The sequence below is a fragment of the Copadichromis virginalis genome, linkage group LG20 (assembly GCF_057382275.1).
Source record: "Copadichromis virginalis isolate Kocher_CV1m ecotype Utaka linkage group LG20, C_Virginalis_male_GT1.1, whole genome shotgun sequence".
Classification (NCBI taxonomy): domain Eukaryota; kingdom Metazoa; phylum Chordata; class Actinopteri; order Cichliformes; family Cichlidae; genus Copadichromis; species Copadichromis virginalis.
The window spans coordinates 9,772,546-9,800,193 of NC_140637.1; the positions used below are offsets into that span (position 1 = coordinate 9,772,546).

The 27,648-nt window shown below is 37.4% G+C and overlaps 1 protein-coding gene across 5 annotated transcripts in view; it reads left to right on the plus strand.

Moving 5' to 3' along the window:
* The window catches only part of nphp4 (nephronophthisis 4), a 181,523-nt gene that overhangs the window by 8,749 nt on the left and 145,126 nt on the right, over nucleotides 1-27,648 (plus strand). For 4 of the 5 annotated variants that reach the window (XM_085444897.1, XM_085444895.1, XM_085444896.1 and 1 more), the window contains exons 4-5: nucleotides 18,945-19,114; nucleotides 19,846-19,910. In XM_085444897.1, coding sequence (XP_085301023.1) covers nucleotides 18,945-19,114; nucleotides 19,846-19,910 — 235 coding nt within the window. Of the gene's footprint in view, nucleotides 1-18,097; nucleotides 18,239-18,944; nucleotides 19,115-19,845; nucleotides 19,911-27,648 lie in introns of those variants that run through there. The other variant, XM_085444899.1, reaches the window with a different exon arrangement.

Here is a 27,648-nt window from a genome sequence, read left to right on the forward strand (position 1 = left end):
TGAAAATCACATCAACAAGAGAGCTGCTGGTCACTTAATCCCTTTAAGTCTCTCTCTTCTCCATTCTGATGCTTGGTTTGAACTTCAGAAAGCCATTTCGACCATTTCTGCATGCCTAACAGCACAGAGTTGCTGCCATGTGATTCGCCGATTAGATAATTGTTTGTTGCAGTTGAACGGGTTTACCTGATAAAGAGGCCAGTGAGTGTATATTTTTCAAATGCAATTCCATTAAAAAAAATATACCCTGACTGACTAAAAAAGAAAAACCCAAAACCGTCACACGGTGATAGGTATAATTGATGTTAGTATCTGTACTGGCTTTTATATTGAATTGATATTCATCCATAATTCTGTAAATAGAAGCCTTTCTAAAAGGAGGCTATATCTATGCCACAGCAACTATTGCATTTACTGTGTTTTTCATTTACTTTGTTAAAGTTAGCCCACATGTTTTACCCTCTTTGCTCTAACTATAGTCCACAGATTGTAAACAAAGTTAGAGTGACTGGGAGAAAACATTAATTACACAGTAGGCAGTCTGAAAATGCCTAAAGTTAAAAGACTTAAATGACTCAGTGGTGTCCATATACTGATGAGAGGATGACAGCTCTGGAGCAGTATTTTAGCGCTAATATAATCATCAGTTGATAAGTCTATAAGTAAGTAAGTACATTTTATTTATATAGTGAATTTGAAATTGAAGTACAGTAAAAAATAAAAGGGTTCCTAAAAATTCATGGTACACACTATTTACATAAAGTACCACAACAACAACAATAACTTGTGCTTCAGCCACAGTTCCAAAGATTAGCATTTTCTAAAAGGTTGACAAAAAAGGTATATATTTAGTTTAGATCTGAAGGTTGGAGGTCACATGGGAGGAGTACCAACTCCTTTTAAAATGAATTTCAGCAGCACTCAAGAGTGGTTGGTAAGCAGTCCTTAATGATTTTGAGGGAGAATGTGGACATAGCTGTTTTAATAAAAAAAAAAAAAAGAGTTAAAAGTGCCCAAGTTATTCATCAAGCTCTCAGTTAATAGTGGAGGAACAAACAATATGTCCTCTGTTTTGAACTTAGTTAACTGTATGAAACTGTAAGCCATCGATATGGTGAAGAGGGGATTATCGGTAGAAGTTGTGAAAGACAGAGACTCATTCTTGGATCAAATAAAACAGCACACTTGGCAAACAAGTACGAAGAAGAAAGGTGGAAACTCGACTCCAAAGCTGGGTTTCAAGGAACGCCTTCAGATATTTAGGCACCAAGATGACAGTGGATAAACAGCAAGTGTGTGACGGAGCACTATACTAGAGGTAAACTCAAGAATATTGAGACCTAAGATGAACTGAGAATATGAATTTTATTTCGATTTACTTGTTTTGTTATATAATTAGTTAATCTTATAAAGAGGGCATATAAAATTACATTAAAGTCGGGTCATTTATTTGCACAATAAGTTGGACCCTACAGACCACTGGGCTTTCGGCCTGTGTGCCGGAGAGGGCACTCTTCCACAAGTGGACAGAAGAGTTTTTCCCTCACCAAATATAGCTAATATAGCGATTATGTTTTTGGAAGTCAACATGATTATATGTTTTCGTTGTATAATGTTTTTTTTTTTGGGTTTTTTTTTTTTTTTTTTTTTCTTCTTTTCTTTTTTCTCTTTTTTTTTCTGTTTTGGGGGAGTACCTTTCGATCTTTGGCTATGTACAGAGATTGGAATTATATAAGGTCGTACATCAATGCCCTGTAATGGTAACTAAAATAGTGTCATTTAATGTAAATGGTCTGGGGAGCCATATTAAAAGAAGTAAAATTATGTCAAAAATAAAAAGAGAACAAATAGAAGTTGCCTTTATACAGGAATCTCACTTATCGAAGCTCGAACATGATAAATTAAAGAAATGGAAATTTAATCAGTATTCCTCTTCCTGCCCTCAGAGTCCTAAAAGGGGTGTGGTAATTCTAATCTCTAGTAGGTTAAATTTTGAATGCATCCAAGAAATCAGTGATAAGGAGGGGAGGTTTGTGTTAGTCAAAGGGTACCTGGAGGGTATACTGATTACTCTTATAAATGTATATGCTCCCCCAGGATCAGAGATAAAATTTTTCAAAAAGGTTTTTGAATTGATTGTTGGAGAGGCACAAGGTACTCTGATTTTGGGAGGAGATTGGAATGTTCGCCTCAACCCGTCCTTGGACTCATCAAACCCACATGCTCCGGGATTGAATAAAACAACCAAAAACATCAAATTAATCTTAAAGGACATAGGGCTCATAGATGTATGGAGAGAACTAAACCCCAACAAGAAGGATTATACCTTTTTTTCTCACCCTCATTCATTTTATTCTAGATTGGATTATTTTTTTATGTACCAAAAAGATTTTAGCAGGGTGATCAATTGCAGGATAGGAGTGATGGATTTATCAGACCATGCCCCATTGTACCTGGAAGTAGTCCTTGGATACGAAAGAAGAGTTACATCCTGGAGATTAAATACAAGTATTCTAAGCATGATGAAAGAACAAATTAGTCAAGATATAATAGATTATATAGCGGAAAATAATAATGAAGAAGTTTCCCCAAGTATTCTATGGGACGCCCTAAAAGCAGTGATAAGAGGAAAACTCATAGGTTACAGCGCTAATTTAAAAAAGAAGAGAAATGAGCATTTAAGAAAACTCCAGACACAACTACAATATCTTGAAGATGCCCATAAAATAAGCGCAGTTACAAACTTACAATTAGAAATACAAAAGAAGAAAAACGAAATCGATGAAATTTTTTCAAGTGAAATACAAAAAAATTTGGTTTTTTTAAAACAAAGATACTATGAGGTAGGAGGCAAATCTGCTAAATTACTGGCTTATAAATTAAAAAAACAACAATTAGAAAATACAATATATAAAATAAAGGACCCTCAAACAAATAACATTGTGTATAAACTTGAAGATATACAGTCAGCCTTCCTAAAATTCTACAAAGAACTATATACACAACCTAGAGTGGATATTAAAGGTATGATATCTTTTTTAGATTCATTCGACTTACCAAAGTTGAATGAAAAACAGAATATAACCCTAATCAAGGACATATCTGAATTTGAAATTAAAAAAGCTATTACAAAATTGAAACCGAATAAATGCCCAGGCCCAGATGGATTCCCATCAGACTGGTATAAAGAAATGAAAGAGGTACTGATTCCTTTGATGAGAACATCATTCAACTATATTTTAAAGACGGGAGTAATTCCCCCATCTTGGAATGAGGCTTCTATCTCTATAATAGCTAAAGAAGGAAAGGACAGGCTTGACTGTGGAAATTACCGCCCCATTAGTGTTCTTAACCAGGACTTTAAGATATTTACATACATTCTTGCCAAAAGAATTGAAAATATTCTTGTTCAGATTAGAGATGGACCGATCCGATATTACGTATCGGTATCGGTCCGATACTGACCTAAATTACTGGATCGGATATCGGAGAAAAATAAAAAATGTAATCCGATCCATTAAATATCACGAAAGCACCTCACAAAACTTGCAACACGCCGTAACTCGCCTCAGAACGTCGGAGCAGTATGCATCACGTGATAGAGCAGCTGTGGCATGCGGGACCTGTCGGTGGTCTGGATAGCATGTGGAGCTTCGCTAGCAACCTGGCATTTCATCTCCGACAAAGTTATCCCCGAGAGAAGTAAAGCAAGTGTGTAAGTCCATCTCTGAATGTTTGTAAAGCATTCCCACGTTAAGCTTAACAAGCGACTGCCTCTCGCTCTCCAGCTGCTACTTCAATCGTGAAACTGCTTAAATCAGCTGATCGGCTTTTCTGTCGCGAGTCTGTCTCTCGTTTGTTTTTGGTCAACTTTGAGCCAGAAAGAGGAAACCAGCGGCTGAACAACAGCAGCACGTTTAAGCTTGATAAGCTGTTGTTACAATTTATTTAATATTACTTTCTACACCAGGATCTTTTTCTACGTAGCTGACGGCTGGTAACTGTGCAGGGGCGGATCTAGCAAAGTTTAGCCAGGGGGGCCGATAGGGCATTAACTGGGAAAAGGGGGCACAAAGACATACTTTTCTTTCTTATTCTCATTTAAAATGTCTAGCTTTTAATAAATAATTATCTGACACCCAAAGTTTTAATTTGATGTAAAATGAATAGAAGTCAATTACTGTATATAGTGACTATTAAGTCTAATATATATACCCTAGTAAGCTATAGTACATTTTCCTTTGGGAAGGTACCATCTGTGCAGTCTGCAATTTTGTTGAAGAAAGATGTTGAATCTATTTAATATTTCTTGAAAAATAATTGATTTCTGTGCATTTTTTTTTCACACTGCATCAAATTAAGGTTGATTACGTTGATTAAGCATCATGAGGTGGAGCGTGAGGGGTGGTTCCCTATTTTTTATTTATTTATTTTTGTTGTTGCTGGGAGTTGGAACCCTATTAGTTAGATTGCTTAATATTTACGCTAAGTACTCTTTAAAATACCAGAATAGGGAGGATGGTGTAGGTCTAAGTTTATTAGATTGATCAGTATTGCTGAACTATGAAATATTTTTTTTGTATACAGGTATAACAGAATAGCTTTAGTGTAGTTGTTGTTTTAAACTTGAGTATGAACTTGCAGACTTGCAAAATGCAGCAAGATATTTTAAAAAACAGTTTTGTTGATTAAAAAACACTATATCGGATTCATATCGGTATCGGCAGATATCCAAATTTATGATATCGGTATCGGTATCGGACATAAAAAAGTGGTATCGTGCCATCTCTAGTTCAGATAATTAGTTTGGATCAGACTGGTTTTATTAAGCAGAGACAAACGCAAGATAATGTTCGCCGAACACTACACGTTATTGATTATGTTAGGAAAAATAAAATTCAGATGGTCCTTATGAGCTTAGATGCAGAAAAGGCCTTCGATCGGGTTAATTGGGAATTTTTATACAAAGTCATGGATAAATTCGGATTCCATCAATCGTTTATCAGGATTATACAAGCATTATATAAATCACCAAAGGCAAGAATCAAAGTTAACGGGGCGCTTTCAAATGTTTTTAACCTACAGAGAGGGACACGTCAGGGTTGTCCTCTAAGCCCCTCACTCTTTGCTCTCTTCATAGAGGCCCTGAGTCAAAGTGTAATACAAAGCAATACTATTACTGGAGTCAAGATTAGGGGTCGAGAGCATAAGATTTCCTTGTTTGCTGACGATATTTTGATTTATTTGACAAATCCAAACACTACTTTCCCCAAGCTATTGTCACTTCTGGAGATCTTTAGTTCAATATCAGGTTATAAACTAAATATATCGAAGACTCAGATATTAACTTTTAACTATGAGCCCAATTATGAAATTAAGGCTAAAGCCAATTTGAAATGGGAAACGGAGCAGATGAAGTATCTTGGAGTAAATATTACTAAAGATCTGTCTAAGATATACAATGCAAACTTTAATCCTTTAAGTTATAAAATAAATGAGGATATTAAAAGATGGAATTTATTACCATTTTTAAATTTTGAATCACGTATAGATACAGTTAAAATGAATATCTTGCCCAGGATGCTCTACCTATTCCAAACACTCCCTGTAGAAATAACTGACAAACAATTTCGGGAATGGGACAAAATAATCTCTAGGTTTATATGGCAGGGGAAAAAACCACGGATTAAGTACCAAACTATTCAGTTGGCTAAAGACAAAGGAGGGTTGGGGTTCCCATGTTTGAAAGACTATTATATTTCTGCTCAATTGAGGACATTAGTGTGTTGGTGTAATGTAGATTATCAAGCGAGATGGAAAGAACTAGAAACAGTGACCTTAAAAGATTCTCCAATTCAGGCAATTCTAGGGGATGTGACACTTATTAAAAAACAAATTCATCAAGGAAACCAATGGATTAACCTACCTTTAAAACTCTGGTTACAATTTCTTAATAAGAATGATTGGATTGAAGAGGTTAGGATTTTAAGATGGTGCGCTTTTGACAGTGATTTTTTACCTAATGAATTAGACGTAAGATATAAAAAATGGTCTGGACAAGGTTTAACGGCATATTGTATGTTTTACGATAAGGGAATTCTTAGGGACTTCCAATCAATAAAAGATCAATACCAGTTAAGTAAAACGGACTTTTTTAGGTTCTTACAAATTAGGCATCATCTATATAATTTTATACCTAAGAGAACAGATCTTTTTTCTTTACCTGTTCTGAGTATATTTGTCAAGGCTTATCAGGCTGACACAGGCCTTAAGGTGATTTCAAGATTGTACAAGGGTATACAAGAGGTTAAGAAGTGGAATACTACCTACATCAAAAAAAAATGGGAAAATGAAACAAATATAGCAATATCAGATAACATTTGGTATGAGCAGTGCGCTTTTCAGTGGAGAATTTCTAGTTCTAATACATGGAGATGTTACGGTTGGAAGAGTATCTGTAGGTTTTTTATTACCCCTGCACAAAGTAAACATTATTTTAATCACTCTAATTGCTGGAGAAATTGTGGGGCCCAAGGAGTAAAACATTTTCATCTGTTCTGGTCTTGCCCAAGGATCAACATTTTTTGGGTATTGATCCACTCAGAGTTGCAGATTATTTTTGGTATGCAGCTTCCCTTTAATTGGGACGAACTTTTGTTTGGATATTTATACTCAGTAAATGTAGATAAAATGTCTAAGCAGTTGTATGGTATCCTGAGTTTGGCTGCCCGTAAAATTATTACCAAGAAATGGCTTAGTGTGAAAATTCCATCACTGGGTGATTGGCATGAGACTGTACATGGGATGTTTAAAATGGAAAGAATTACCTTCATTAAAAGACTCCAGTTTGATATATTTAGTGAAATTTGGGGTAAATGGAAACACTACATCCGGTTAAGGAGACCCGATCTTGTTTGAATCTCTGTAACTATATATGCCACATTTCTGAATCGTTATGTGTTTATATGTATATGTTAGTATGTATGAGACTACAAGTGAACACATATGTAAGTAGGTATGTGTATGTATGCTTAAGAATATGGGTGTGTGAGTGAATATGTGTGTGCGAGTACATACACACTAGAGGGTACACCCGTCTGTTTTTCTTATTTTTATTTATTTTATTTTTTTATTATTTACGTCTGTTCTTGATTATATGTTTATTTTGGATTATTTGTGTTTATATAGGTTGTTTAATAAAAAGAGAATAACAAAAAAAAAAAAGAAAAAAAAAGAAAAAGAAACTGTAAGCCATCTATTTTTTAATATCCAAAATGTACTCATTGAGCTGCATTATGGAACAGTGATTTTCAATATTTAAAGGTAAAAACAGATAAATGATATTACAAGATTTTATGTTGGTGGGAGGAACAAGAAAAAAGAAACAGACCCCAAGATTGATCCTTGCAGAACTTCAGATGTCATAACTCGTGATACAGAGGAATATTTTCTAGCGTTAACTGAGAGAGGGTTTTTTTTGTTTTTTTTAGAGTGTTCGTGAGTTTTAGAACTTTAGACAAAAATGGTAGATTTGAGAAAGGTGGACAATTACTCAGGACATCCACTTCCAAATGTAATTTCTGTAAGAAAGGTTGGACTACTGTGTGCTTAATACATACCATTTCAGTATATAGGACCATAAAAATATGATATTATATAGCATAATAAAATTTTATCTGGTGTTAACAAACAGCAGATACAATTTTTAACTCACAGCATGAATCTTTTTAACAGATTTTATGCTTTTCACGTTTAATTTCATGGTGTTTTGTCCCTATTGTGTGGAGATGCCCTTAAATTGCCAGCACTTAATTGAGAAAGCACTTGCCTCATAAATGCAGAGTGAGCATTTTAATTTTAGGCCTGTCTTGATGGCAAATTGGTATTGATTGGTTTTTGTCCACTCAATTCATACATGAATCTGGCTACAAATTCATTTAATGTAAATTTGCAAAACAAAAACAGAACAAATAATGAATTGCTAAATTCATTTTTGCAGCAATAACACTTAAAGTAAAAATAAACACCAATATATGCAATGAAAAGTAAGCCCATAAACCAAACAGAATCAAACATGCCACTGTTTCTGCCCCTACAAATGTCCACAGATTGGTAAAACTTCTCACTAGATCACTCTATAATGAGTTATGGCAACATACTATTGACTACTACTGTCCTATGTTTAGAATAAAGCATTTTTTAGAAATAACACAATTATGGCTCCTAAGATGCATCTGGTGTATATCTAAAAATAGACCATAACTTGCACTAGTTTTAGATTTTATTAAACCAAAACAAGCTCTGCTGGGCCAAAGAAAAAATATCCATCTATACACAGCCATGGCTTTTTCCAGTATTGGTATTGCAGACAGGAAGCTGAAGCAGACATGTTAATTACAAGACAGCAGAGTGTAATTTACTCTTACTAATGGGCAGTAAAATGCATTGCTGGGAAAAAACTCACACTGGAAGAAGACTTTAAAATTCATATATTTAATAAATAACTTGCAAAATAACCTTGAAAAATCACTGAAATAAACATGCAGCATACTCTGTTATGACAATTAGCAGTCAGTTATGTTTCATTCGCAGCTCAGTGGGCAAATGATAGAAGTTTAGCACAGTATAGTAGGAACCTAAATGCTTTCCTTGTTATTGTTTTTTCTTTCTTTTTTTTCAAACCCAAATTGTTTTGATCCTGAATTAAATTGTGGCACCAATAATTAAATTGGGAGGTTGCAAAATACTTTACGCTAGTGCTGTTGAAGGAGGTTCATAAGTTAAGAGGATCACTAAAGCATTGGCAAATTATCTTGAGGGGCATTTGAGTGTCTTTATAGAATTTTATGTTGAGGTGTTTGATACCTATTAAGTATTTTCCACTTAAAACCAAAAATGTGAATCTCATAGTGGTTTTCAATGGGATCACTAAAGCCACCCTTGATATTTTTCTGTGTGGGCCAAATAGTCTAACCTGAAGTTCAGACGGACAATGCCATTGCTCTTATGCTAAAGGCACATAGCTGAAAATTTACCCAAAGTCATTATCACATGCATTTAGAAAACACTGTGGACACACTACTTGGTTTTTTGTTGTTGTTTGGTTTTTTTTTTTTAAACAATTTGGCAAGGCTATACTTTATTTAATGAACCTTTTCAATTAATAAATGAGAAAGTAAATGTGTGGGTGGTGTCTGCTTTAATGGTGCAATTATCACCTTTATTTTCTATGCTTGGCATTCACTTAAAGCCCATGAGCTCGTCATCTTGTATTTTTATGCAACTGCCCTAACCAGAGAGGTTTTATTGAGTTTAGAGGTCTGCTGCTGGCATGTAGATGGCCTAAAGAAGTAATGAAAAACTTTTTCCTTGATAGATATTTTGCTATTGCTTCAGTGGTTTTGAATATTCAGTCGACTACACATAGGTATTAAACTGAGAAGTTGGTTGCAAGACATTTATACATCACCTTTTGACTGCACCATTAAAGGCACTTCAATCAGTTTATATTATAAACAGCTTTATTACTGTGTTATTGTGTTTTTAACTTCTTTAATAATTTCTTTAGGACAGATACTGCCATTTTTCAAAGACAAGAAGCTGGCTGTTCTAGGAGTTCAGTGTTTCTAATTTCTGTCTTTTGATATTTAAAAAAAAGAATATCAGTAGATGCTTACAATGGTTAACACATTCACTTGGCAAGTGAAAGGTTGCTGGTTCCATTCCAGCTGGAGACATGTATCCCATGTTGGGTTGCTTGAAGAAGGATGTCCGGAGCTACCTCCTGTGGTGACCCCTTGTGGCAAGAGAGTAGCTTAAAATAGCTCTACTATGCGCTATCTACAGTGCACAGGAATGTTTGGGGAAAATAGTATCACTTTGAATTGATTTTTAAAGCCAATTCTGCTTTTTTGGGTTGGTTTTTTTTTGTTTTGTTAAGGATGTGCTTGAGAGCGACTATATTAAGTCAAAGTGTTGATGAGTTGAGTTGCATTCTTGGTTCTTTCTCTTTGTTGCTGGAAATATAACTACATCTGCTATATATTGAAATGAATTCCTTTTAAGAATGTTTGCTTCCCCAGAATGACTCAAAAGAGAGCTCAGATAATGACTAGCTGTACAACACATATGTGGGTCTTGCTATGTCCTGTCTTCCCTTCTTTGTTTGCTTTTTATAGGGTATGGCACCTTCTCAAGTCAAAGTAGAAGGCTAATGAAAACCCTCTGTCTGAAAAGCTATATGATTGATGGATAAAGAAGCTGCCATGGCAGCATAGACAGTCCTTCAGCTTACCTCTGTGCTTAATTCCTTCTCCCGACTGGCATTCCACACTAAAAGATATACACTTCAATTATACATGGGGACGGTGGGGGCACAGGCTGCTCTGCCTTGCCTGAGAACTAATCAATATTTCAGCTCCAAGGGGACCAAACATCTAGCGGAGCAGCTGCTGCTTAACAGCTTTACACAGTAGAGTGGCACACCCAGTAATATGCAGCTATATACTGTGGGTGTGTGTATGTGTGATCGTGGGATTTCAAGGGCCGCAAGAACTACTGCCGAGGTGACAGTAGGGAGAGATGAGAGCCTTGAGGAGGTTTTAGGTGTGTGTGTGTGTGTGGCTGCTTTCTACTGTGTGTGCTGTGTATTGACTTGATTCTTACTTGACTGTTCTTTCTCCATCCCTATCTCATTTCTCTTTCTGTCACTCCCTCTTTTCCCTCCACAGACAAACACACATACACACAGAGCTCGTCCCTATAATTCGGCTATCAGCGCTCCCCGGGGTCTGCACTGCCTCTGTGTGTGTGTTCAGACAGAAGAAAAGAAAGAGAATCTGTCTGTCTCATACTTTGTTGTTTCAGGCTTAGACATGTCAATTCAATCTTTACCTATTTGTATCTGAAGTCTGGCAGACTTCCTCTATTTTCTTTCATTGTTTTATATTTCCTGCATTCCTTCTGTATTGTGATGCATTTCCAGGATTCAGACAGTGCCCACAGTTTGTTTGCGAGGCATTTCAGACAGGATTTACAAAATGTCAGGAGACCAAAACCTGGGTGACAAGCTAAGACTTAGAGCGAGTGCTGAGATCTGTTGCTGGCGAAGCTGGGATGTTGTAGAATTTTGTCGGAGTTTGAGACAAAGCTGCAAACAGAGGCAGACAAACCGAAGTAGTTGAAGTCAGAAAATGATTGTGAATGTTGTGCTGATCATGAGGAATCATGAGAAAACTGGCCTAGGAGAGTTCAGGCTGTGTTCGAGAATAAAGGTGGTCATACCAAATATTGCCATTCAAGCTCCACCATTTATGGTTGCACATTTCAATGAATTGCTGCAACTATTTCCCACTTTCTTAACAACAGAACTGAGGGGTGGTTTAAGACTTTTTCACAGTAGTGTAAGAAACATATCCAGAAATCCAGGCCAAAACTTCAACATTTCTTGATATTTCATTCACCATTTGAATAATGTGATTGGTTACAGTTATGTGTATGTGATTTAGTGCTGCAAGATGGTAGACATAGACAACATAGCACAATAGACATTCTATTACCAGAAGACTTCACATACAATATATTTTACTTTCACATTTTGTTCTCGTTGGATGTCATTTTGAAAGGATTTCATCACTTTAAATTTTACTAAATAAAACTAAAAATAAGAAACCTATCACCAGACACTTTTCTCAAACGTGAATGGTTTATTATTCTAGCATTCCTTATTGACAATTCCTGATAGTGAATTTATAATGAATAAATTCTGATTTAAATCAGAAGCTGTTTGAAGAAAACAATTAAATTCTACATTTTGATCATCCCCACACATTCATATCAACAAAAGTATTTACATTTACTTTCAGTGGACAGAAAGTAAATGTAGTTCTTATTTAGTCTACTTATATTTTAAGTGATTTCACTAGCTGTTAAAGTTTTCTGTAGTAAAATAGCCTAAGATTTTTGAACACTGAGAATTACTGCCCTGTGAAAGTTCTTGCTGGATAGAAATCGCATCACTGTCACCTCATTCCTCAGAGGGATTCCACATAATTGGGCTATTTCTCCAGTAATTGCTGCAGTCCTCTTTGCCTGATAGCTCGGCTTTTGCCTGTCCTTCACTTGTTTTTTTTCCCTCTCTTTTTTGTCCTTATAACATATCAAACCTCTTTTTTTAAACAACTTCAGCCACATTACACATCTCCTGGGATGCAGCATTTATTACCACTGTGAATGCAATCCAAGCCGGCCCCCCCTTCACTTAAACCCATCGCCGAAGTGATAGAAAAAAAAACACATTTTCTCATCAGCTCCAGCTTTAGGCTCTCGCTTGCTGCATCCTCTGTCTTCAGTGTTCCAAAAAGAACTTTTCTTTATAAAGAATAGAACATAACAAATTTATTAGGCCGCCTGTCATGAAAACAGTAAGGCACAAATATTTAACAAAATCTATCAAAACCTTGTTTAAAACTAAAAATTCATGGATAAAAATGTCATTTTGATTAAAGAGCTCGCACCTACTGTTGGATTAAACATTACAGACATAACAGACTCCATCCATTCTCTTCCGCTTATCCTTGTCAGGGTTGTGGGGTGCCTGGAGCCTATCCTAGTTTCTTAGGGCGAGAGGCAGGGTATGCCCTGGACAGGTTGCCAGTCTGTCGCAGGGCTAACACATAGAGAAAGCAACCATTGGCACCCACATTCAAACCTATGGGTAATTTAGAGTTACCAATTAACCTATCCCTACTAACTGCATGCCTTTGGAATGTGGGAGGAAGCATGTGTGCCTGAAAAAACCCCACGCAAACACAGGGAGAACATGCAAACTCCACAGATGATTTAGTTAATTACCAATATTGATATAAACCTTACATTGGGTGATGATTTAATAAACTCTTTAAGAACTATGTAAATTTTCAAAAGCTTATTTTGGCAAAGGTAAGAGTATAAGTGCTAGTCATTTATTCAATTCCACATTTATCCAGGAACAAAAACCACTGCAGCTGGATTCGGTGATCGTTTTTCATAACATGATTAAGATCATTTCTGTGCTGGAGCCCAGTGTGCTTCACATAGATGATCATTTTCTGACAAGGAAGAATGATGGCTGACATATCTGTCCTGTTGATACTCAACAGACTTTGGACCTGTGAGGACCTCTTGTTGAAAGTGTTTTTTGTCTGTCACACATATACATACCAGTCTTACCAGCCCAGAAACGATCAGTGACATTTATTACTGGCCATAAGGAAACCCGAAGCTTCTAACACTGTCATTTTCTCTGCCTCTCTATCATCCGCACCACCATCTCTCATCTCTCCTATGCTAGCGACAGTTATAGAATTTCATACCAAGAGGATTTGTGATGCTTACACCCGCTGGTTCTGTGCCTGTAAAATGATGTGCTGCGTTTCTCTTGCTTTTGCGCTCTCTTTCTCCCGCTCCCTCTCTTCCCTCTACCTCAAGGCGTTGGCTATGCTGCCAAAACTTGTATCAAAGCACTACAGCTAAGAATCTCCCTGAGCACATGTGCTTGCTTAACTTCATAAATCTTCATGAGCTGAGTTGTATGACTTTGAGTTCAACAGGGAAAGTCCAAGGGTAATAGCACATGGTATACAGCACATCTACTTGTACATCTAGAGTTTAGGGTTAAATGTATATGTGTGCTAGCTTACTGCATTGCCTAGTTGTGATTCATTGTACTTTGTTTTTATTGTGTTTTAGCTATAACAATGACTTTTAGTCAGCTTAGCTACCTACAGGTACATGCATTACATGTGAATAACACAGGCATGCAGACATAGGGAACTGGCTGGTTAGCTAAATCCCAGGTAGCTTACACTTTTGTTCCCAGGCTCCTAGCCAATGTGTGGGCTAAATGGAAATGCCCTGTTTGCTTTTCTTTTGGGAAGCCTCCAATGGTTGAACAACAGGTCGATGTCAATTATACTCCAGTTGCTCTGGACCTCTGTTTGCAAAACCAATGCTCATTTGTAGCCTTTTTCTTTTGTGCATTGCCCATGAAATTCCTCTTAGTGCTTGCCTCAGTAGAACAGTTGAATGACCACCTCAGGGGGGCAAGAAGAATTAGCTTTAGCTTTTATACTCTGACAATGCAAAGACAGGATCATAAATGTGTCACTAGTGCCTATTCAGCTTCTTTAAATATAAACATATCCCATAATATAGCAATTCATGTTGCTTGTTCTGTGTTTTCTTCTATAGCCTTAAATCTCACATCATCAGTCTTTCATGGTTTCATTTGCCTCTTCTCTTTCACCCACAAAGAGGTCCCAGAAAACCTCCCCAGAAGCTGCGGACAAGCTTGTTGTTAGCAGTGACAGTGACTTCCAGCCACATGCCTCTGCGCTGATGATGTTTTAATGTCATCCCGTTTCTGTTCTTCCCTCTTTACTCAAGTTATGGGCATTGAATATTTACCCCTGTGAGAATCGATTACTGCTCTGTTGACGGTTGCCGCAGAGTATAACCTCTCATTAGAGCCGACATATGCTGCGCCTGGCGTTGCTGCCGATGCAAGCTGTTTTTTCAATGACATCTCCCAGTGTTCCCATGGCGTTGTGAGCAAGATCTTACAACACTGCCTTGAAGTGAAAGTTGTGGGGAAAGAACTGCTATTATGTTGGATGGTAGATAGTACAAACTTAGAGATGTGGCAGTGTAATTGCTGGTTGGAACATAATACACATATATATCCATATATGGGGCTGAACATACAGAGTTCAAATTTGTCCTTTTTAAGTTTTGATAAAGTAAAGGCCATAGCCTCCAGTACAACTGGCCGATTGGTTGCTCGGTATACTTGTCCAAGTTCTATTGGTATTTGCCACTGCTACCTTTGTAAGGAGTAAAGGAGCAAGTGAGCTTCTGTGGAAAAACAAGTCACTATTTGGCCCACCCTGACAGAGATGGCTGTGTTTTTATTCAAAGTGATGGACAGAAGGTTGAGTGTAAACGCTTTGTCGTATGTTTTGTTTCATATTGTGACACATTTTTTTTCTGCTGGCAGTGTCAAGACTGCACGAAGACCGGTTCAACCCCCAGACTGCTACGATAGCAGCGTGCTCATATAATACATGCAGTGGTTATGTGGTTTAGTATTCTCTTGCTGAAATATACAACACTTTACCTGAAAAATATTTTGTCTGGATGGGAGCACATGCTGTATAAATCCCTCAGCATTGATGATGCCTTTTCAGATATGCCCAAATGTGCTACTGATCTTGCCTGAGCTTGCCATTCAAAACAAGCTAATATTTTTCTTAAAATCATACATTTTCTCAGTTCAAACACTTGATATGTTTTCTATGTTCTACTGTAAATAAAATTTGGGTTTATAAGATTTTCAAGTCTTTGTCTTTTGTTTTTATATACATTTTATACAGTGTTTGGACTTTGGCTCTGTTCAGAAACAGTCCATCCAGCCATCACTATTATTATGCAATACATGGTTGCGGAGCTGTCTTGGGGCAGGAGGCAGGGTAAATTGTGGACAGTTTGCCAATCTGTTGCTCGGCTAATGTACAGAGACCGATAACCATACAGTCTCAAGGGCCATTTAAAATTACCAGTTAACCTAACATGGATGTCTTTGAGCTGTGTGAGGAAGGCAGAGTATCTGGGGAGAACTTATTAGGAACTATTAGAACTATTAGGAGACAGTACTAACTATCACACCGTTATTGTATGAAGAGTAATTGTTATATTATTATTGATTATTGATGGTAAACGTATCTCCTGTAAGCAAGTGATAATAGAGGCAGGATCTTAACAACACAGACGAGCGAAGAACGCTCCACCTGTGAATTTGTACTAGAAAATGACCTAAATAAGACTCAGTATAGCTACAGCAGTATCAGTCAGAACACTTGTTATTATTTTATCTTTAGTTGAGCTTGTCTGTTTCAAAATGTTCAGTCACGGCTGTTCTTTTTAGCTCTGACTACATTTCGTCTGTAAATCTGAATAATTGCAAATTGAATATGGGAGCTATTTGCTCTATGGGGACATGAAGTGGGATTTTTTTTTTGTTCCAGAGACTGGACTGAAATCAATTTGGAGTTGTATCAAAGCATTGGAGCGTATGAAAAAGGAATTCAAGCTTGAGCTGGAAATTCATCATGAACAATGTCCATATTTGGATTGCTTTTAGACTGGGGACTGCGTCTTTAACCGCAATGCAGATTCTACAGTATCACGGTGGGAGGGAACTTGGGTGAACATGATAGAATATGCCCCCCCCCCCAAAAAAAAAAAAAACCCAAAATGTCTTGTTATACAACTTGGGGATAGGTTCAAAAGAAGTTCGTTCAAAAATGAGGCTTTGATTTGGGAGTTAAGGTTGGAAATAAATAAACTGAGTGAAAGTAAAGTTTTCAGTCCATGAATACTGAATGACATGCATCTAGGGATGTGGGATATTTTTACTTTCTCAGCTCAGCCAGTGTTTGTTGTTGCTAAAATATCTGTCTGAATTCCAGCTCAGCAAACAGAGTAAATGCTCAGTGAGGAAATGTACACCATCATTTCTGAGAATAAGGGAGGATTTGGATTAAAACAGATTGAGTATTTTAAAATTTAATACAAGTTTCTCTAAAATTCTTCATTGGAAGCTTGTTGATCAAAATGATTTCCTCAACAGTTCTCAGCTTCTATGTTTAGGCTTTGAACAAAGGGAAATATGTCATTGTTGAATTTCTTCCAACAGGGAGTTTCTTTTTTAGCAGAGACACCAGTTTGTGAACCACACTATTCTGTAAGTGTCAGCTTCCTTGTTGATGAGGCAAAGACTAGTGGGTGTAGATACAAGCAGACAAATAACTAAACCAAACCATACGAGTACCTTTACTTCCCATGTTTTACATTTGTATTCACCATTCACCAGTGTTTGTATTTTGAAAAGAAGTCATTTAAACTCACCGTGCATAGAGATAAAAGCGATGTGGCCGAAATAGGAATGCCTCAGAGGCTTTGAATTTGAATAAATGGCTCAGTGGTGGCTGATAGCTGGGTCTAAAGATGAACAGGGTCTGCCTCAGTAGGCTGGGAGAAATTGGTTCTATATTTCAAGATAGCTCATGTCTACTTATACCGTTTTGTTTTTTTTTTCCTTTTGATGCCGTCATGTTCTTCTCTATGGTTTTGAAAAACAACAGGCTTTATTGTGCTCAGGGACGAATGGATCAGAGAGAATTTGTGGGCCTCTTTATCTTATTCAGGCCTTTGTGCATGTAAATCAGTGTGGCTCTGCTGTAGGTAGGCTGTTATTTCGAATTTGAATGACTGTCCCTTCTGAACTAGTTAAATAAAAAAAAAAAAACCAAGGTCATCCTCACCTGCATAATCCTATGGTTTCTTTATCAGGGGACATTCCCTCCTCTTGAATGTTAGATTTGCCAATCAGGTATTCTGGTCAGGATGTTTGGCTCATTCTTTTTAGAGACCTGCAATATGGAGACTGACACAGATGTGCTTGGAGTGACCACAGAGAATCCGAAGATGGTAAATGGTAGAAATTTTGAAGTCTTTTTAAAATAAAGAAAAACATCTAACAAGATGTATGCTATCGTGATTGGAACGAAGACAAGCAATCTGTTACAATTACAAAGCAATTAAATAAATCAAAGAAATATGCTTGTGAGCAACCCGTACAGCTGTTGCTGTTTTCCTGTCAATATTATTCAAGAATGAAGCTTGATTGCATGTTGACGTATTTATTCTGTGTACCATGTTTCGGGCTTGCTGGCTTGTTTGTTTGTTTCTTTCTCTTTGTACTTATGTACCTTTTATTTCCTACCATATGAAGTGGCTATTAATAGCCACATTGATTTCATTCACAGTGATCTGAAGTGAATGCATACCAGGTGCACACTAAATATCTCTGCACTGTGTGTTTTATGTGGTATGGTATTTTTTTCACTGTTTTTTAAATGAATTAATGACCTGGGGAGAGGGAAGCCATGTGCCTTTAAAAAATCCTAGTCAGAACAACTATGTGTAGAATTTCTGTGTAGTCATGGCAACTTTCAATTTGTTTTAATGGTGTACTTTTGTAAGGTGGTAAATCAGTTTCTTGTTTTTAGCTGTTTATTCTCAGTGTCCCCGGGATCCTGGTTTCGTAGTCCAAATAGTAAATGTGTATTTTGTTCCTAGTTTGATTATCCTTGTACTGCAGTAACTCAAATGACAGCAACATTTGATGCTTCAAGCTGAAGTAGGTACCAGGGGATTGTACACCATCTGTACTTGTTTATAGGTCATTTCCCTGAAATGATTTTCAACATACGCACACAGTTTAATGGCTATATGTCATATAAACCTTCTTGAGCTTAGTACTGTCTGCATTATGCTTTCAATTTGTGCTAAATATGGAACATACATCTAAAAACATGTATTAAAATTGCTTGCTTGCCTAGTTATTGTTCTCATTGTTCTGTTACTTGTTACACTTATTACATTAATATTCGTAACCTGTTATTTTGTAAAATACATTTTTAAAGCAAATGTTTATTAATATAGTGTTAATGTAAACACTAATTTGCATACAGTGTTTAGTGTAATTTACTTTAAAACCATGTGCTGAGTCATGAAGTATAAGGAGGACGAAAGATGTTGGGGTACCTTTCACCTGTAGATGCAACTCTTCATCAGCTAAGTGATTTGAAAGTTTTGTTGTCTTCTTTAAGCAGTACAGTTTAGATCCCAGATGTCTGTGATTGACAGGTTGCTGCCTTTGTACCGTGTTATATAGAAATTTACACCTTGGATGCCACACATAGGTTAAAAAAACTATTAAACAAGATGATGATGGCCAACACGTAAGAGGAGGCAAAACCAGGTTTCCACAAATCATTGGTCCTGTTATTTTCATTTTGGCTTAATTTCGGATCTTGTTTTACTCCTTGTGTTTCTTTTTCTAGGTACTGTATGTCCATACCTCTTTGACTTTACCCAGCACACTGTTGGTTCTGGAGTTGGTGTCATTATCACCCAGACCAGACTGCTCTCACCAGGCTCTGGGACGAGGCTTTACTGTCCTGGAGCTTTTCACCAACAGGCCAGACACCCCAGCTGCTGATGGGGAGAGAAGGTGATTAGTCCATTCTTAATTCCTCTGCCGAAGGATTAATGAACTTTCTCATGAAGAGATTATTAAAGAGCAGGTGTATTTAGAGTGAAAGAGTTTCTGCCAGAATATTATCCAGGGACTTAGAGTTCACCTAGTTTGCTTGGTCTTTCAAATTTTTAGATCAGTATTCATGTGTAACATATAGATATGGCTTTTTACTCCATGTAGACCTACTATTGTGTGTAAGGTGTTTAAATCAACTAGGGTTTGCTATGTTGGTAAGTACAGTGGAACCCTGACTTACGAAATTAATTCGTTCCTGAGGGTCTTTCGTAAGTCGAAAATTTTCGTAAGTCAAAGCACCCATCGCGCCTTTTGAGTGAACGATAGGCTATAGGCTAATTGCTAACTGCAACAACAATGCATCGTTCAAGTGGAACAGCGAAGCGCAATTACGAAAGCCAAGGGGGTTGTCACATGATTCGGAAGGCATTGTAGGCATTGTAGGCATTCTGGGCTCAGCCAATCAGAGCCAGCAGATTTCATTACGCTGGCATTTTGCCGTAACACAGGCAGAAATATTGCCGTTAAGTGCCTTCATAACTTGAATTTTTCATTAAATGGGGTATTCGTAAGTCTGGGTTCCACTGTAGTAGAATTATATGTAGCCTGTGTGTTTTTGTTATGTGGGGATCTATAGGAGTTTTCTTTACGTGTGAAGTCATGGGTGTTGGTGTTATTTTACGTCCTAGGCTGAATCTACATCACGGATCACCAAGAGCCTTGCTTCACCCTCTAATAAAGGACGCTGTTGACTGTAAGAATACTTTATTCATACTATCTATTTATCAGGTGTATTCACTTTAGGTATTTTTCACTAGAGTACTCTGGCATGAAAGCTGCTAGGACCACAGTGCATGTGGTCTTTAGCAGTATTTACTTCCAGGCCAGCGAATCTACCTGTATTTGACATAAAACTTTGACGCCCGCTTAATTTTTAGCTGGGGTTTGGGTTAGAGAAACGGCTGTCAACCAAATGTTTTGAGCTGAACAGTTTTGAACTTTGCTACATTACAAAAATGTGAGCTGTTCAAAAAGTGCGTTATACCTGTGATTCATTTGCTGCTCATACTATCTGAAGGGATTATGTCATCAGGTGTAACCTTTGGAAAGGTTACCGTTATTGTAGTGGTGACCTGTTCTGTCAGTTTTTTCTTTGTACAGAGTCAATCTGCATAAATCTAACTCACAAAACTAAATGCTCTGTACTATGAGCTACAAAATTCAGGGAAGCAAAATAAAATAGTTGCAGAAGTTATTTTAGGTCCGCTAAACTGACACAGAGATACTAAAACTTGAATGATGACTAAAGAAGTCTTTGGTGGGGAAAATCAAACAGTTGTTTGCAGTTGGTGCTAGAATAAAAAGTTACAGCTGATAAACAGTATAATAGAGAATGACAGCCAAATGCGAAATAGAGATCAGAGATATAGTAATTATAGTGAGATGATGGGACATCAGGAAGCATTGCGTGGGCCCTCTGCCATGTAAAGTGACGCAAAGATGTGTCATTTGTTAACTAGTATTTTAACTTTTTTTTTTTAACCAGGTACCATCGCATAAAGATAGCACTTTGGTCAGCTTACATGAAAGAGGGTGTTCAAGAGAGAAAAGGCAGTGACAGATAGCCAGACGTCACACTGTAATGATGATAAAGATTTTTTTATGGCCTCTCAGCGCTTGAATCTTGTTTAAAAATAGTGATCATGACGCAAACTTTCAGAAATATTTTCCATTTGGTCGATCACATCTAAGTGCCACAAAGGTGTGTGTGTAACAAACTAAGAACAAGGGCTAGAAAGAGAGGAACACTTTACAGCAGAGGCAGTAGAGTTATAATAATTAAAAAAATATATACAGTTTTTTTAAGCATGTCATTTTTGACAGATTACAACTCCGAGGTCCATCTACAGTAACATCGAGTAATTGACCTGAATCATTTTCAAGGACAGTGCTCAAGCTGACAGTTGTTTTATTAACATAACATCAAGCGTTACATGGTAGAATCCTCACTCAAAGACTTTAAGTGAGTCTGGGACCATGGGTCACAGAAGGCTGCAGCTGCACCTTTGTGCAAAAGAAGGGCAGCCTCCAGGATTTCCTTCTGGTGAAGCCACTCCTGGCAGGCTTGGAAAGTCCTGTTTTAAGATGCTTTTGCCAACTTTTGATCCTTTCCCCTGGGAGAAATGTTTCCACTTCAAAACTGTTTTAGTGCTAATGGAAAAAGAGACAGATTAAATAAATTGTAGGTACATTATGACATAATTTTTATAACCCTAACCTTTTTAAAATCGACAAAGAGAAAGTCTAACATAACCTGATTCCCGGAGTGGGCATTTCTTAGCGTAGACGATCTAGTCATCAATTTTGCAAATTTATATAGGCTGACAGAGGCATCCCCTACCTGATGTTAGAGAGGAGAGAGGTGTGATGTAACGGGGTTTCTGACACCAGCAGTTGTACCGACCCTAAAGCCTGCTTAAGCCACACATTTGAAGCAGACACCTTCTTCACCTTGAAAATATTTTCCTAGGTAGCACTTGGTCAGTGGATTATTGACTATATGACCTCAATGGCTTTTTTTAAAAGGCCATTTTCCCCCTTTGAGACAAAATGCAGGTTTTCGCTCCCTGGTAAAAGCTGACAGTTTTGGTTATCTGGTTTACCTTAGATTTAGAGTTGTTTTGGATAATTCTTGGGTTTTCTGCTAAAGCACTGGGTTGATCTAGAATTGTCTTTGACTTAAAGCCAAGGCTATGAATTACAAAACAGACGTGCCTCACAGTATGAATAACACGGTGCCCAGTGAGAGCCAGAGTTCCTGTCTTGGCTATCATGTCACATGAATATTAGAAAACCTCCTCTCAAACGGACTGTTATGCTCTCTGAATTATTAAACATAAGCCTGTTATTTAGTCGAAAGTTGCTTCTTTCTTTTAAGAGCCATGTTGCTGCTGCTTTTGCTGTAGCTCTTTTGTGTCCAAAGCCTTTTTTCTTAACTTTTAATAACTTTTAGTTTCATCCACTGTGACAGAGACCCGCAGTCCCTATCTGCTGGGTGACATGGAATACTTAGGAGTGGTTTTATTATTTTATTTTATTTTTTAAATAAGTGTCTAAAAAAATTTTGTGCAGAAGTGAATTAAGCACGTTCTTATAGTGGCCATTCATGTCTTATGGTGTGGAAGAATTATAATGAGAAATCATTCCCTAGAGGATGTTTCTTTTTACTAGGGCTGGGTATCGTCACTGATTTCTAGAATCGATTCAATTCCGATTCACAAGGTCCCAAATCGATTCGATCCACGATTCGATTTAATTCGATTCGATTCGATTTAAATCTGGGAAATTTTGACAGTCAGAAGTATAATTCAGATCAGAACATTTACATATTTTTGTATCTATAAAAAGGAAGCTGACACTCGCAAGACTTTATCCAAGGTGTGAGCATCACAGCAGATGCCTTTGTGTCAAAGTAGCTGAAGATAAAACACAGAAAAACATGAAGGTGATTTTCCTGGCCTGGGATTTTATAAAAATATTCTGCAGTACATCAAAAACGAAAGAAAACCATTAATTAATGAACATTACCTCTGACGTTACAGCGGTTTTATTAGACACACGGCTAAGCATTTTGCATTTTGAATAATATTAAAAAGTTTAAATTTGTTCAGTATTGAACAGCAGAAATGAGGCTTTCTTTTCGGAAGAATGTAAAAGGGAAAAAAACAGCGGCCGACAGCGCTGTAAACAACAGTAGACTTGTGTGTAACAAGCAAGCGAATAATGAAGAAAGCGAAACTGTTCGAGAGAGAGAGAGGGGGGGGAGGGAGAGAGGGAGAGAGAGAGAGCTGCGCATCGCAATGGAAGCAAAACAGTAAAAGAGTGAATTCATGACGATGTTTATGTGAAGCGTTTGGATCTTCTTTTGCTGCTGGTTCGGTCAATATTGTTTGGAGAGAGATCAAACTAACAGCTTTAGAATCAGCGCATAAAGGGCGTGAACACAAAGCGCGGACCCGCCGACAGATCAGAATCAGCGAGCTGTCGGCTTTCAGCCCCGACTGTGAGAAAGGCGACATCTAACTGATTCTGATCCGCGGGTCGCGCTGTGTGTTTAAGTCTATGTGCAGAATCCCTGTACCTGCTCTCATATACTGTTTGGTGGTTCTTGAAATTTTGTGAGATGTCACCAGAGATTCTGGCATTTCGGACAAAATAAATTTATATTAAAAAATCGATTCAGGATTTTAATGAATCGATTTTACGTTATCCAAGCCAGAATCGATTTTAATCGATGAATCGATTATAAAAACCCACCCCTACTTTTTACCCTTCATTCATTAGCAATTCCACATTATGTAATTTCCCTGACTTTGTTTTTGAAAATACTGTAGCTCTAGAGAAGGATAATATCTTTTTTTATGTCTTGATGTGTTGCAAATGAGTCTGGGGTTAAAAGTTGAATTGAATAAAAGTGAATGAATTTAAATAAAAAATGGCTGAATTTCCACACGTCTGCTATATTACAGAGATAGCAAGCATTATAAACCCTCTAATGCTTGCTTGATAGCAACCATTAGAGGGTGTTTCCTTATAGTAATTATAAAAGCTGCTAGCTTAAGGGCTCACACATTTTAGTCCAGAAATGACCACACACAGCAAACACATCACTTTTCCATCTCTATGCACTCTATGCAGTCTTGTGAAAAAATAATAGCACACTTACTGGTTCCATTAGGAATAAAAGGGTAAGTAGCAGGCAGGTGTTGCTATATAGATACACTTGATTAACTGATCTTCAGTAAGTGTGACCATCTGAATAAAATAATAAGTTTTGACAGCCTGCTGGTCTGGAGCACAATGCTACAGTTTTCTCAGAAGTGGACATCCCAGCAAATTCACCCCAAGGTCAGTTTGTGCAATGCTCAGAAATTGCAAGAAAACCCAAGAGCTACCCCAGTTAGGATGTTAAATGTTAAAGTTCATGACAGTGCAGTTAGGAAAAGACTGAACTGTAATAGCATGTTTGGAAGGGTTGTCAGGAGAAATCCTGTTCTTTCTAAAAAAGAATCTGGCAGCAAAGTTGTATCTCAACAAAAGACTTTTACAACAGTGCCACTTGGACTGATGAGACCAAAGTGGAGATGTTTGGCCATAATACACAGTACCATGTTTGGTGAAAGTGAAACACAGCATATCAGCACAAACACCTCATACCAGCTCTCAAGCATGGTGCTGAAGGGTGATGGTTTTAGGCAGTGTGTGATTATCAAATACTTTTATCAAAATAAAAAGTATGTCGTACAGCTCTCTCCATGGCCTTTCATCATATATCTTATAGTTAATTTGGTGTCTTTAATTTTTTTCCAAGGTCAACTTTGACCTTGGGAGCTAATGGTCAAGGTCAACCACTTAAGCCACCTGAGGTACTCATGCCCTCAAGGCCTGGTAGATTGGTTTGAAGTTTGAAGATGATCCATGAAAAACCTGTGGATAATATAAAGCTTTTTACATTTGGTGTGTGACCTTGACCTGATTTTCACCAAAATGTAATCAGCTTTAGCTGTTATGGGTTTATACCATCACACAAAATTTGAGCATCAAATCTTTCCTATCTGTCAGACAGATAGGCGGAAAGACAAATGAACAAATGGAATTACATAGTCTCTCCCTTTGGGGGAGAAAAAAAGATGAAAGTGCTAAAAGCTTAAAAAAAATTACAATAAACAAAAAAATCTGTAGTATTTTTTCTCTTGTCTATTGATGTATTAAACCTTATACTGCTTCTATTTATGTCTTTGTGATTGTGTGTACTGTGTAAATACTGTGTGAACCTGCCTTATTCAAAAACATCAAGAAAACTTTGAGCCATCTATATACAATGGCAGGGCTCTAGACTAACTTTTTGACATGGGCGCACCGGTACGCCTAACTTTAAAAAATTTAGGCGTACCGGCACAAAAGTTAGGCGCACTCAAATTTTTCAACCGCATCGCTTAACACCGCAGTTTTACATGTGCACTTTCTTTGGGGGGGGAGTCCATACAGACAATATTAATTTCTAAATTATTAACTAACAAAGTTGTGCTTCAAGTGCTTTGTCAATATTGTAAAAAATGTTAAACTTAATCATCATCTTGGCCTCCTCCGACGACCTGTTTGCTGCTGTCTGCTGCTGAAAGGCCGTGGGGAGAGGGGACACTTGGGCAGTGCATTTATTGCAGCATATAATGTGTTTTCTGGATACATTGTGCTTTTTCAGCATTCAAATATTGATGGCACCGTGTCAGAGCACTGGCTATGAATTTCAGACAGATCAGGCCTTAACTTAACAAAAAAGTTATCAATAGTTCTTTTCATCTTTTCTTATTACCCACAGCTACATCCACTTCTCTCAGGCCTAGGCTGCTCACTAGGGCTAGGTATCATCACTGATTTCTATAATCCATTCGATTACGGTTCTCAAAGTCCTGATTTGATTCAATTTAGCCTCAGACAGTCAGAAATATTATAATTCTGATCATTTATCAGTACTGATACACATGAGACTTCATCAGAATTGTGAAAATCACAGCAGATGCCTTTGTGTGAAAGTAAATGAGAATAAAACACAGGAAAACATGAAGGAGATTTTCCTGGTCTGGCTTTTTAATAGCAGATAACCTTAAAAATATTCTGCAATATTCTACAATTTTGCATAATTTTAAGAAATTTATATTTCTTCAGTATTGAACAGCAGAAATTAGGCTTTCTTGTCCGAGGTCATTTAAGTGGAAAAAGAAAAAGCGCTGTAAACAACGGTAGACTGGTGGGTAATAAGCGAATGAATAATGCAGAAAACAGATTTGAGACGGGAAACTGTTCCTGAAGTACAGAGAGAGAGAGAGAGAGCTGTGCAGGAAGTGGGATTTTTATCGTGGTGGAAGCAAAACAGCAAAAGTCAGAGGGAATTCATGACGACATTGATCAAATGTGAAGCGCAGTTTGCTGCTTCTTTTGCTGCTGGCTCGGCGAATTTTGGTTGGAGAGAGACAAAACCTGCAGCTCAGAATCAGCGCAAAAAGACCTAAACACAGCGCGGACCCGAAGAATCGCTAAGCTCCGACAGCGTGTCCGTGTTCGGGCCGTCGGGTGAGAAAGCCGAGAAAGACGAAGCTGATTCTGATGTGTCGGGTCCGCTCTGTGTTTAGGTCTTTGTGTGGAATCCGTTAATGAATTGATATCGCTTTATTCAAGCTATAAGCTCTCTCTTCCACCTGCACTTTCAACTAGACCACGGCCAATCAGAGAGGTCCCGCCCCTGACTATCTCTGATTGGTTTAGTCCACGATAGGGGCATAATGTGTGTCTGTTGTTGACCACAAGGAGAGTTGCAGAGATTTTTTTTTTTTTTACCGGAACAGTGTGCGACCAAATATTTATTTTTAGTCGCACCACTGAAAAATTTGGTCGCATTTGCGACCAAATTGGTCGCACTCTACGGCCCTGAATAGACCTAATTTTCTTTTTTGAGGCCACCACTTGTGCTTTATTTGTAGGCACACTCAGCCGGACAAGCATTCTTTCCACTGTTTGCGGGGCAAAATGCAGCCTTTATCAAAACAATCTACTGAGAATTGTCTGCTAAATCACAATATAAAGCCTTAAAATGAATCAGTAGCAACTTTTGTTTCCTTTTTGCAATTTTTCATGGGAAAATGCATTCATGGGGTTCTTCTCTACATAAAAATAAAGATAGATCAATGGAAAGAGTGAGTGAAGCGTACGTTTGAAAATGGACCCAATCAATCCAAATGTCAGCAAATTCAAGTTCATGTGCTTTTGGACAGGAGAAAAAGAAATGGGATTTAAGGTTGTGACAGATTTCTACAGCCACATTCAAATGACATTATGGTCACGCTATGCTTTTACTTGACCAACACACTATTACTTTGAGTTAATTAAAGAGGATTCATTTCTTTAATATAACTTATTACGAGATTATGGCATACAAAGCAAGGCGGGAAATGCATTTAAAACTGACAGGCCTCGCTGACTGATGCTCTGAAAGTTTCTAAACCCATTCAACATGTAATTTTTTTTTGATTCTAGAAAACTTTAAGTTGAAGTGAAGAATATCAGTTATTTGAAAACTGTCACCTAAAACCACTGAAACGTAAATGTGAGCTTTTACCCCCCACACATACAGTAAATTGTGTTCTGTGTATGTTTATATAGAAAGTAAAGGTTAATGGATGTATTTAAAAGTTTCACAGTCTGTTATAACAACATAATTTTATAAAGATAATGAATGCCTAGTATGGCAGGTCGTAGTGCCAATATAACCACTGACTGTCTGCCTCTGGTTGAGTAAAATGGATGGCAACACAGGCAGCTGTAGCGATAGTGTTCTGCTGGGCTTCAGCTGAGCTAATTCTGGTCAGTGAACTTGTGCTTTCAACTATGTCTGTTGTGTCTGTCTTTTTATTATAACTGTCAAATAATGTAAATTG